At 38.5% G+C, this 12324-nt stretch overlaps 1 protein-coding gene across 1 annotated transcript in view; it reads right to left on the bottom strand.

The window, feature by feature from the left end:
• The window catches only part of ITGB6 (integrin subunit beta 6), a 200395-nt gene that overhangs the window by 75870 nt on the left and 112201 nt on the right, over positions 1-12324 (bottom strand). Inside the window, exons 8-10 of the mRNA XM_043994397.1 lie at positions 12063-12228; positions 11337-11498; positions 3098-3193 (exon numbers count right to left, since the gene is read on the bottom strand). Coding sequence (XP_043850332.1) covers positions 3098-3193; positions 11337-11498; positions 12063-12228 — 424 coding nt within the window. The remainder of the gene's footprint in view (positions 1-3097; positions 3194-11336; positions 11499-12062; positions 12229-12324) is intronic.

The raw sequence follows: 12324 nt of genomic DNA, 5'->3' as shown, positions 1-12324 counted from the left end.
CCCTGGTCTCAATTAGGTCCTCTCCAGAGTTCTGTCCATATAAGGAAGCATAAGGTCCACTCCTGAGTTATGCCCATACAAGGAAGAGGGGTGGGAATACTGCGTTCTGATTAGCTAGTTTTTGCATGTAGATTGTAACCCCGACCAGTGATGAAAAAGGGGAAGGTCCATTCGCGTTAGGGACTAGGGTATAAAACAAGGCCTTCGAGCCCCCCCTTTTTTGGGCACCCACTAGCTGCACACTAGGGTGCCTCCTTCTCATGAGAATGAAATAAAGCCTTTGTCACTTCGCTGCTGGGTTCCTGAGAATTATTGAGAAGAGGATGAATTTTTCCCTCACAAATCCCAAATGTAATAATGAAAGCATCCTATAACACAACCCTATTTTGGTCAATTTCTCATTGCCCACGAACTGGCACTTAGCTGTGACTGTCTCTTTGAATCTGGTGATAGCCAAAGGACACCAAAAAGACTCAGAGCAAATTCTTTTCTCTGTCCAGACACAATGGAAAAAGGACCAGTTTGGGAGTCAGATATTCTGGGTTCAAATCCCACTTCTGACACCTATTCCCTTTTTGCTCTTGGTAGAGTACTGATCTCCCTATGCCTTACTTGTTTCATCTGTAAGATGAGATCCATGTTGCCTTGTGCTTGATGGTCTCTCGGGTCCTTTTAGTTTTATGACCTTAAGATTATAGTGTGGTGGAAAGAAAGAGAAAATACATTCCCTGCTGTTAATTTGGGGGATCTTGAACTTCCATCTTTTCATCCAAGATGATATTTCTCTTCACCCCCAGGTGCTGGGAAGAAAGTTCCACTGGATAGCTTCAGCTTCCTTTGTTTACTTTTAGTCATTTTTCATTTCAACCCCTCTTATCGCCACTTCCTGTTTTTTTTTTTAAACAGTACTCATGAGGAGGTATAGAAAGGACTAGGTAGGGGTTATGTGTGTGTATGTGTGTGTGTTTTTAAAGGCTATTAAAAAAGTAGGCTGGGGAATTCAGTGCTCGGGTCGTTGCTCACATTCTCCTGACTGCTCTTTGAGAAAAGTCTTTGTACAACTTCCCCCATTCTAAATACGAGCTCCTGCTGTTATAGGAAGCTTCAGTCTCCACCTGGAGCTCACCCCGACTTAGCCCTAAGGTTCAAAGGCAGAATAGACCCACTATATCACACATTAGAGAGCATTAAGGAAATGGCCAGATCAGGTGAAGCTGCATGATTTTCAAAAGGAACAAAGCCTTCTCAGAACATGTATTATGACCCGGGACTTCCTTAGCTCACAAGGAGAGGCAGTCTCACCTTGGAGTTCACTGCTGTCATCACATGAATACAAGGTCAGAGCTTGGCCTGGTTTCACTCTGCAGAACTTGTCACAAGTTTGGGGGTGGCTTTGGGCTAAACAATGAGTTACAATTTAATTCAATGCCTCTTGTTAAAATAAGATCAACATTTCCAAAACCTTGTAAAGTTAGGGAGTGATTCACGACTTGGATCCTGGTCATTCTGACACTAAGATTGGCCCCCTCTATTCACTATGCCCTTCTTCTCTCCACATGAACGGAGAAAAAATGCCCACAAAAATCAATTTCTATACTTTCATCATGGATAACTTGACCAAGCTTCCTTTGACCACAAATCTTTCCATGACCCGTGTTAAATAAAAACAAAACAAAAACCCTGTTCTGCAAAAGGAACAGATTTGGGGGAGAATATTTACCCACATATATAGCAGGCTCCTGTCCACTGGCAGTGGTTTTTTAGTCTTCTGTGAAATAGGCTTTTTATAGCTGTTCAGTCAGAAAACAGCGAAGAGTTGAGTGGAAGCAATTATCTGGTAATTCAATCCTAAATCTGAATTGCACACTCAGCTAATTTAGTTTGGGGGAGGGGATGAGTATGTTGGGGAAAGGAGCTGAATTAAATGTCTAATTGCCTCAATTCTTGGCCCTATTTGACTATGGACAGCACTATAGATTATTTCTGTATTCATGTTATATGCATAGGTAAGTAGAGACATATATCTATATTTGTGTGTGTAATTGATTTGCAAAAAATGTCAGGAGGAAGGAAACACCAGCATCTGGTAAGTGCTTACTCTGTTCTAGGCATGTTGCAAAGTTCTTTACAAATATTATTTATCACATTTGATCTTCACAACAATCCCAGGAGGTGGGCATTATTATTATCATCCCCACTTTAGAATTGAGAAAACTGAAACTGAGATGAAATTACTTGCTCAGGGTAAAATGTCTAGTAGTAATGTAGTAAATGTCTAGTAGTAGTAGTAAAATGTCTAGTAAAATGTCTGTGGCTGGATTTGGACTCAGGTTTTCCTGACTCTAGACCCACCGTGCCATCCACATTGCACTACCTAGCTGTCTCTACAAGAACCCAAAGTTTGTAAGGCAACACCTTTAACACCCTCCACCCTCTTTCCTAGGCAGTTAATTCAGGTTAATGTATTGTCCACAATTGCTACATTTAAACAACCTACTGTTGATGTGCAATATCTTTTTTTAAATTTTTTTTTCCTGGGGCAATGAAGGTTAAATGACTTGCCCAGGGTCACACAGCTAGTAAATGTGAAGTATCTGAGGTCGGATTTGAACTCTGGTCCTACTGAATCCAGGGCCGGTGCTTTACCCCCTGTGCCACCTAGCTGCCCAATATTGTTTTGTTGTTGTTCTGAAGGCAACATGTGAATTCTCTATTTGCTGAGACTTCACACCTTTTTTTGGATCCACTTTGGTTTTTAAGAAGCCTCCTCCCCCGCCCCAATCCATGCCAAAAGAAAAACAGAGGGAAATTTCAAGGGAAGATATCTCATTTTTCTTCCTTTTTGGTGGCTTGGCCTCATAGTTTCTTCCAACTTGAGTAACAATAACATAAGTCTGTTCTTATGAGTGCTCCAACCCCCATCATTTTTATTTCTCCTTTCCCCACTCCCTGCCCTATTTCATGAAGTTACTGGGGTATTTTTTTTGCGTTAATGATTATCTAATTGCCTTTCCATGTGTGAAACTCATAGAGTTAATGCTAGACTATGAGGCATAAAACCTCCCTGAAGGAATTCCCCAGAGTTAAGCTTTCTTACCTCATATAAATGAACTTGCTCCTTTGTCACAGCAAAGATCAATAAAACATTATTTTGCACCAGTTTCTCTATAAGTTGTCCAATTGTTGGATATTCCTGGAAAGAATGTGAAGATTTAAACTGAATTCATGTAAAATGGAAGTATAGAATATGAATAAAAATATTTTTACTAATAACATACTTTTAGCAGATTTGACAGGTATTTTTTGACAGAAAAAATATTTTTTGAATGTTTGAGAATATGGAAAGTTTGGGTTAGAATCATTTAGAATCGAGGATTCCCATAATCAATCCATCAATAAACATTTATTAAGTACCTACTATGTGCCAGGCACTGTGCTTCTCACTATAAATATACAAATGTACTATTGCATGGTAAGTATTCACTTTATTTTTAATATTATCTTTTTTTTTTTTTTTAGTGAGGCAATTGGGGTTAAGTGACTTGCCCAGGGTTACACAGCTAGTAAGTGTTAAGTGGCTGAGGCCAAATTTGAACTCAGGTCCTCCTGAATCCAGAGCCCGTGCTCTATCCACTGCGCCACCTAGCTGCCCCTCACTTTATTTTACTAATAACTCTTTGTAATGAACATCTGACCATTATAAGTTTTTTTTTTTTATTTCTTAAAAGCATTTTTTCAACAGCCCATGTTTTCTGTTTTCTTCTTCAGTGGGTCACTTGACATTTAATTAGAAAATTAGAAAAGGTTGTGGTACAAGTAATCCTTGAGAGGTATTTTCAAAAGTAGGAAAACATTACTCCTCTTATTAAGTGCCTTTTGGCAGTCAAGGAAGAATGCTGTAAGGTCGGAGGGATGGCTAGGTATGGAGAGTGGCATTTACAACTGGAGGGATCTCACTGCTACAAGCCTGAAACTTCTAACACCAGTCTTGGAAAGGACAGAATGGTGAGGATGCAAGCAGAGACAGCTGGACAAGAAAAAGAAATATTGCCTCCTTTGCCCCACCTCATGTGACATGACCCCTGTACTGTCTCATGAATTGAGAAAACTGGCCTTTCCTGATGTCATAACTTTGCTTTTATGGGATTTTGCTGTCCTTTACAGAGCCACTGAAACACATTCCAATTCTGTGTTGTACTTACTAGTACATTTTCAGGAGATGGGGCATGTTTTTCTTTTAAAAATATTCTTAATAAGAAAAGCTATCAATATTCATTAGCAATTCTATAAATTATCCTTTTCAAGCAAGGTCTATTTATTCTCCAAGGTTGGGGGCATGAAGGGAAGGTTTTCTGGGAGGCCTGTTATTTATGTTGTGTGAAATTGAATATAAGGAAGAGAAGCTAATGGGGATAAAGGGTTCAAATGGACAGAGAGTACCCATGAAGGAAACTGAGGGTGACATGTCATTTCAGGACAGAAAAACAAAGTAAGTCACTTGTGCACTGACAAGGATCTGGTATGATCACCTATTCCTGACTTTTCCTGGATATTTCAGGGTAAAGGTGGTCTTTTAGACACAGATTAATTTCAAATGCAAACCTATTACATTTTGTTTTGTCTTTCCCTAAGATGCTCGGATTATTACCTGGATATAGAAATCTGGCCACATGGTATGCATTTTCATTTAAATAGGAGCATTATGAGTAGAGGTGGTGAATGATGTAAAAGTGAATTCATGCAATTTTCCTAAATCCCTCATAACACAAGTTCATGCTGTCATTGTTCACCCAGAATGTATGTCTTCCTTCTATTTTCGAAAATCTTCAATGTCCTGTTTTACTTCCTTTCCTGCATTTGCCATTAGAGTCCAATAGGCCTGCTGGCTATTTCCTAGCTTGCCCCTGTTGTATGGTCCTTTGACTCTCTAACATGTACAATTGTTTCCCTATGTCTGGAATTTGATCGCCCCTTTCCACTGCCTCCTTGTGGAATCCCTGACAGCTCAGGTGATGCCTCCTTTCAGACTTTAAGGCTGATCTCCCTTCCCCTACCAGTTATTAGCACCCTGTTGAAATTACTTTGTATTGCTTCATATATATATATACATACATACATACATACATACACATATATATATATATAGTATATTTGTCTGTATATATATTTTCATTTACTTGTGTTCATAATGTATCCCCACAGTAGAATATAAAGTCCTTGAGGGAAGGTACCACTTGATGTTTTTTTGTTGTTATTGTATTCTGAGTGCCCAGTACAATGGCATGCACATAGTAGCTATTTAATTAATATAAGCTGAGTTGCACTGAATTGTCTAGTCTCTAGAAAGCCTTCTTAGATACTATAGACTCCCAGAGACTTCCTAGAGACTCCATTAAGCCTTCTCTCTTTAATAACTCGAGCTCTTTCAGTCCCTACCACAAAGTTGAGCACTTAGTTATACACTGGCCCGTGTGTATATATATTATGTAGTGTTATATAATATGTGTGACATATTATATACAATGTAATCTTTCTCTTTCAAACTGTATTACAAGCTTCTTGAGGGCAGGGGTCATGTCTTATACTTTTATTAGATTTGACAGGTATTTGCTGACAGGAAAATATTTGTTGAATGTTTGAGAATCCTATATAGACCAAGGCTGCTTCCCTTTTTGTGTCATGGACACCTTTGACAGTCTGGTGAAGCTTGTTGACTCCACAGAATATTTTTAAATGCATAAAAGAAAAATACATTATATAACAAAGGAAACCAATTATATTGAAATAATTATCAGGATATATATATATGTATATATATATGTATATATATATATATATATATATATATATATATATTTAGTGAGGCAATTGGGGTCAAGTGACTTGCCCAGGGTCACACAGCTAGTTAGTGTTAGGTGTCTGAGGCTGGATTTGAACTCAGGTACTCCTGACTTCAGGGCAGTGCTCTATCCACTGCACCACCTAGCTGCCCCAGGATATTTTTAAAGAACAAGTACAAGGATTCCAGGTCAGAAACCCCTACTTTAGACAGTGGCCATGAACCACTAAAGAAAATTATTCCTAAAGAAATTACTTCATTCTCATAATTCAACAAAAAAAAAATTGGTGCCACTTTACTAAGTGCTGGAAATGTAAAGATCTTGATAACACATGCCTTCAAAGACCTTAGAAATGAATACTTCCTGGGCAGCTAGGTGGTGCAGTGGATAAAGCACCGGCCCTGAATTCAGAAGTACCTGAGTTCAAATCTGGCCTCAGACACTTGACACTTACTAGCTGTGTGACCCTGGGCAAGTCCCCTAACCCCCATTGACCTGCAAAAAAGAAAAGAAAGAAATGAATACTTCTTATCTAATATTGCCTTCCTTACTGCCTACTAGTACAACCAGGTCCTACTTATCCATACCAAATGAACAAAAAGCTCACTTGATTCTACCATTCCTTGAAGCTATATATCTTTATTCCTTTCAAAACCACTCATCGGAAAAAAAATAAACTATCTTCTTTTGTTACCTCTATTTCCTCTTCCAATTCTCAACCTTTTCAATTTATCTACTTATCACTTAACTGAAATGACTTTCTCCAAAGTTACCAATGATTTCTTCTTTGCCAAATTTAATGGTCTTTTATCAATCTTCGTCCTTCTTGACCCCTGCAGTACTTAATACTGTTAAAAACACCCACCACTCTCTTAACCCTGTGCTGGCTTACTGCATGGCTTTGTCCTAGTCCTTTCTTCTTTTGTCTCCCTCTCTTCTCTTTCTTCATGATTTCATTCCCTACTTTTAATTTTCATATTTATGAAGATGACTTATAGATCAATATATCCAGCTTGAGCTTTTGTCCTTCCTCACTAATCGCCATTTGGGTATTTGGAAATGGAGGTCCAGTGGGCCTCTCAAACTCAGACTGTGCAAAATAGAATTTGGTATCATTCTACTTAAACCCTCTCCTCTTCCACACTTCTCTTTTATTGTTGCCGGCACCACTGTACTTCCAGTCACCTAGGTTCACAACTTTGTTTCTACTTCCTTTCACCTCGTGTATCTAAGCAGTATTCAAGTCTTGCCACTTTTTTTTTTTTTTTTAGTGAGGCAATTGGGGTTAAGTGACTTGCCCAGGGTCACACAGCTGGTAAGTGTTAAGTGTCTGAGACCGGATTTGAACTCAGGTATTCCTGACTCCAGGGCCAGTGCTTTATCCACTGCGCCACCTAGCCGCCCCCAAGTCTTGCCACTTTTGTCTCATCGACATCTTTCAAATACATCCCCTTCTCAAAATACTCGAATGACCACATCCCTGGTAGTGGCCCTCATCCCCTCTCTCCTAGACTCTTACATTAGCCTCCTAATTGATTGCCCTTCTGCCAATCCATTTCTTCTCCAATGGAACCTCTACATGCTGCCAAAGTGATTTTCCTAAAGCACAGATATGAAATCACTCCTTTACTCGGTAAACTCTGTTGATTCTCAATTACCTCTAGGTTCCAATACAGACTGCCCTGTTTGGCATTTAAAGATCTTTATGACCTGATTCCAGCCTACATCTCTACCTTTCTTGTTATATATCACTCCCTTTCATAAGCTCTATAGTCTAGCCAATCCGGTTTTCTTATTATTCCTTGCACATGATAGCCCACCTCCCATTTCTGTGCAAAGCACAGAATGTTTTCCTCCAATACATTCCCTTCTCATTTCTTCCTCTTAGATCTATTAGTTTCAGGGCAGCTAGATGGTGCAGTGGATAAAGCACCAGTCCTGGAGTCAGGAGTACCTGAGTTCAAATCTGACCTCAGATACTTAACACTTACTAGCTGTGTGACCCTGGGCAAGTCACTTAACCCCAATTGCCTCACTAAAAAAACAAAAAACAAAACCTACTAGTTTCCTTTAAAGCTTAGATCAGCAGAGACCTTCTACACCATATGCTCTTAGTTGTTAGTACACCCCCCCCCCCGCCCCAATCCTACCACTTACCTGGTATTTATTCTTTATTTACTTATATATGGATATGTTGTTTCCCTCAATGGACTATAAGCTCCTTGAGGACAAGTATTGTTTTAGTTGGGTGTCCCCAGTGCTTGATATGTAGATGTTTAGTAAATTCTTATTGAGGGGACAGCTAGGTGGTGCAGTGCATAAAGTACCAGCCCAGGATTCAGGAGGACCTGAATTCAAATCCAGCCTCAGACACTTGACACTTACTAGCTGTGTGATCCTGGGCAAGTCACTTAACCCTCATTGCCCCACAAAAAATATTCTTATTGATAATGGGGACAAGGATATCTATCTATCTATCTATCTATCTATCTATCTATCTATCTATCTATCTATCTATCTATCTATCTATCTATCTATCATCTATCTATCTATCTATCATCTTTCTTCATAAGAAACTACAATAAAAGCGACCGTAATATCATAGATTTAGAGCTAAAAGGGATCCTAGAGGACTTCTAGTCCAACGCCTTCCTTTTAAAAATAAGGAACTGAGGGACAGCTAGGTGGCACAGTGGATAAAGCACCGGCCCTGGAGTCAGGAGTACCTGGGTTCAAATCCAGCCTCAGACACTTAACACTTACTAGCTGTGTGACCCTGGGCAAGTCACCTAACCCCAATTCCCTCACTAAAAAACAAAACAAAACAAACAAAAAACCAAAAAAACAAGGAACTGAGATCTAGAGAGGACTTAGCCAAAGTCACAAAGCTATTGTTCTGAAGGAGGATTTGTACCCAGGACTACAATTCCAACACTCTATCCACTATGCCATGTTACCTTTCAGTGCAAAAGAGAAGTTGAAAGAAATTTTGATGAGAAGTTTGAGGAAGGAGAGATCACATAATGGAGGACAAGTTTAAGGGTAGGTGAGAAAGATTTCATGGAGGGGTAGTACCAATCTGATTTAGTAACTACATGCTCTAGAGTTTGAGATACAATAGTAAGGCATTAATATAGGTCTTGGAAGTGAGAGATATGGAAAACTCTTGGGATAAAGGAGGGTGGGGGAAATGATAAAGCAAAGCAGAGGAAAATGGCCATTTTCATATTGAAAATTTGGCATGAAAAGTTATTTGTGATATGTACACAATTTTACTTTTCCCATTTTTGAAGGGAAAATGTCACTAGCATCAACATTTGTATGACATGGAAAGCCCTAGTTCTGCAGAATCCAGTTTGGTAAACATTGAATTAGGGGAAAATTATGTACAGAAGGGACAAGAAGAACAGAACATATTGGAGAGAGATGTGAAAGTATCCAAATGTCTTTTGTTCTCCTTATTCTATTTCTCAGTTTGAGAAAATGGAATAAATATTAGTTTGACCTTTCTTTGATTGATGATACAGGAATTATGTTAGTCTGTGGTGATTATTCAACATCCATTCCACAAAAATTTATTGAGTATTTATAATAAGAGAAGTACTATGATTAGCTGGTAGGTACTATCTCCCTCTGTTGTTATTATTTTTGAAGTATTTGATGCAGTGCATATGGGCACTGAGACAAAACATTTAAGCATTAATGAAGCAATAAATCATCCCTCAGATTTCTCATTCAAAAGAATATAAGTAAGTCCTTGCTAGCTGGGGCTATTTTGTTTTTGTCATTATGTCACCAGTGCCTGGCATACAGTAGGTACTTAATAATTATTTGTTAAATTGAATTCATTGTAATTTGATTAGGTAAATTATATGATTAAGTATTGGAGGGATATTGGGAGAGGGGAGGCAGGATGATGGAAAATTCTTAGAAATTTGGAGTATCATTGATTATAATCAGGAGAAAATATCCATCTCAACAAATTTTAATTTGCCCTGTTAATACTGCAGTTAAATACACTATACTCCAGTGCTTCAATGAATTCATGATCTCATGGTGTGAGTATTTGCTCAGCCCCTACAAAGCATAATCTAGTGCTATATTAGCCATGCACAATGCTGGCTATTGAGAATAAATTAAGCTGGGATTTAGAAGGAAGGCCTGGGTTCTATTCCCAGCCAAACGATGAACTAGCTTTGTAACTATAAGCACCTTACTTAATTGCTCTGTCTCAGTTTTATCATCTGACAAATTGGAACATGATGTATAAACAATATTTTGCATGACCTTTATGGTACAGAAAACATCTTGTTTGGAAAGTGGCTTATTAGACACTATATACAGTTAACAGTGGGTTTAAGATGCCTATAGCCAGGGGCAGCTAGATGGCACAGTGGATAGAGCACCGGCCCTGGATTCAGGAGTACCTGAGTTCAAATCTGGCCTCCGACACTTAACACTTACTAGCTGTGTGACCCTGGGCAAGTCACTTAACCCCAATTGCCTCACCAAAAAAAAAAAAAAAAAAAGAATGCCTATAGCCTTCATTTCACAGCAATTCAGAACTCAGGCAACATGATGTAGTAGAAAGAGTGCTGTACTCAGGAGATATTACTCATGATGTATCTTTGAACAAATACCAACATCTCTGGGCTTCAATGTCTTCATTTGTAAAATGGAGGTAATAATAATACAATCTACTTTAAGGAGTTATGTGTAACCATATAAAGTGCTTTGTAAAAGTAGAGTATAACATAGATGTTTGCTATCATTAATATACAGAATCAGAACAAAGAGAGATGATTCATTGCTGTCCTGAATTGGTTTCAGACAAAAGACTCTCTGAGAGACTAGGAGTGGAGCTAAAGTGATCTCCTAGGTTCTACTACCAACCTGACCTCCTGGATCTAGATTTGAGGTGAGCAAGAAAAAGGAGGTAAGGTTCAAAACCCCAAACACAGACCCCCACGATGTTTTGCTAACCTTTTCAGTATTAAATAATCGCAATGTCCTCCAATGATGCCCTGAAATCTCTGAAATCATGCAAGTGACCCTGAATTCTCAAAGGCTATGCCAGCAGACTACATGAAGGCTTCCCAGGTAGCACTGGAACAGATTCTTATATCTGAAACCCAGCCTGGGTAAGTTCAGAGAGGATCGTTGCCAACCCACTCAGGTTCAAAGTCTCTATTGCAGACCACCTACCAAAGGTTAGAGGGGTTGTAATTTGTGCCAGAAAACAGAGCCCCAACACCCCAGTAGGGTGTAAATTCTTTGAGGGTGAACACTGGTTTATTTTTATCTCTCCCCACCCCCCATCACCAGTGACTACCACTTTGTCTTGATCAGAGTAGATACTTAATAAATGTTTTCTAAATTGAACTGAACTGACGAAATCATAGATGTATCAAAGATGTACTCAACTGTCATTTCTCATACTTAATCCTCTCTAGAGTATTTGAGACTTAAATTAATATGGAACACAAAGTATATTACCAAAACAGTTGACATGGAGTATTCATTCTTGCTGTCCAAGTGGCAAACTCCATCATTGGGGATAACGATTCCGGCCAATTTACTGTCCATTCCAAAATGAGAATCTGCATCACTCACAAACACAAGAAGATGGAGGGAATCATTCCTCCAACCAATTTGTTCCTATAATTAGATTGAGAAGTACAGGGTGTGTTGATTTAGATAGGCATCTGTTGAATGTTGATCGGCTATACTTAGAAGTGTTGAGAATTGACAAGACTTTACAGCTGTTTCATTTTTTCCATTCAGTTATCTCCCAAGTATAAAGCCATATAAGAAACACAGGACATAGTGAAACATTTCTCTGCTCTAAACATTTTCTCAGGATTCTCTTTTAAGGGAAGATGTGGTTTGGGTTGGTCTGGTTATTTATGCAGAAGATTATTTTTTAAAATAATATTTATATTCTACCTTTCCTCTCCTCTAATTGCCTCCTTCCAACACTACTATATCCAAACCTTAAATGAAAAATTATGTTAAATATACTATAGAAATTCTTCTCCATCATATATCTGCATTTTAAAGAAATTGGCATCATCTTTCTGCTTTATACATTTATCCCATTTCATTTCCTATTTTGATTTAAAAAATCAATAGAACTAGCTTTTTAAAGTGATCCAGAGTGTGAGCTTCATTTGGGGAGGGCAGGGGTGAGTTGTAGCAGCATTAATCAGCATGGCATCCTACCTTACAGACAGCAGCTTGCATAATCGCATCAAATCCCCCCTCTGGAGTGTCAATATTTGCTGAAATTTTCTGATTCTTCACGATTTCATTGAACCTTTCTGCATCACTTGTCAATGGCAGAATGTGTTTAAATCCAAAGGTAGGTAAGCAAAAATGGGGAACACTACTGCAAAAGAAGATGCAAAAACGTGTATAATAAAATCTATCAGAACATAATTTATTTATAAGGAATAGCTTCACCAGAAATTCCTTAAGAAATGTT

Source organism: Dromiciops gliroides, chromosome 3 (genome assembly GCF_019393635.1).
Source record: "Dromiciops gliroides isolate mDroGli1 chromosome 3, mDroGli1.pri, whole genome shotgun sequence".
Classification (NCBI taxonomy): Eukaryota; Metazoa; Chordata; class Mammalia; order Microbiotheria; family Microbiotheriidae; genus Dromiciops; species Dromiciops gliroides.
This window is presented reverse-complemented; position numbering and strand designations above follow the sequence as displayed.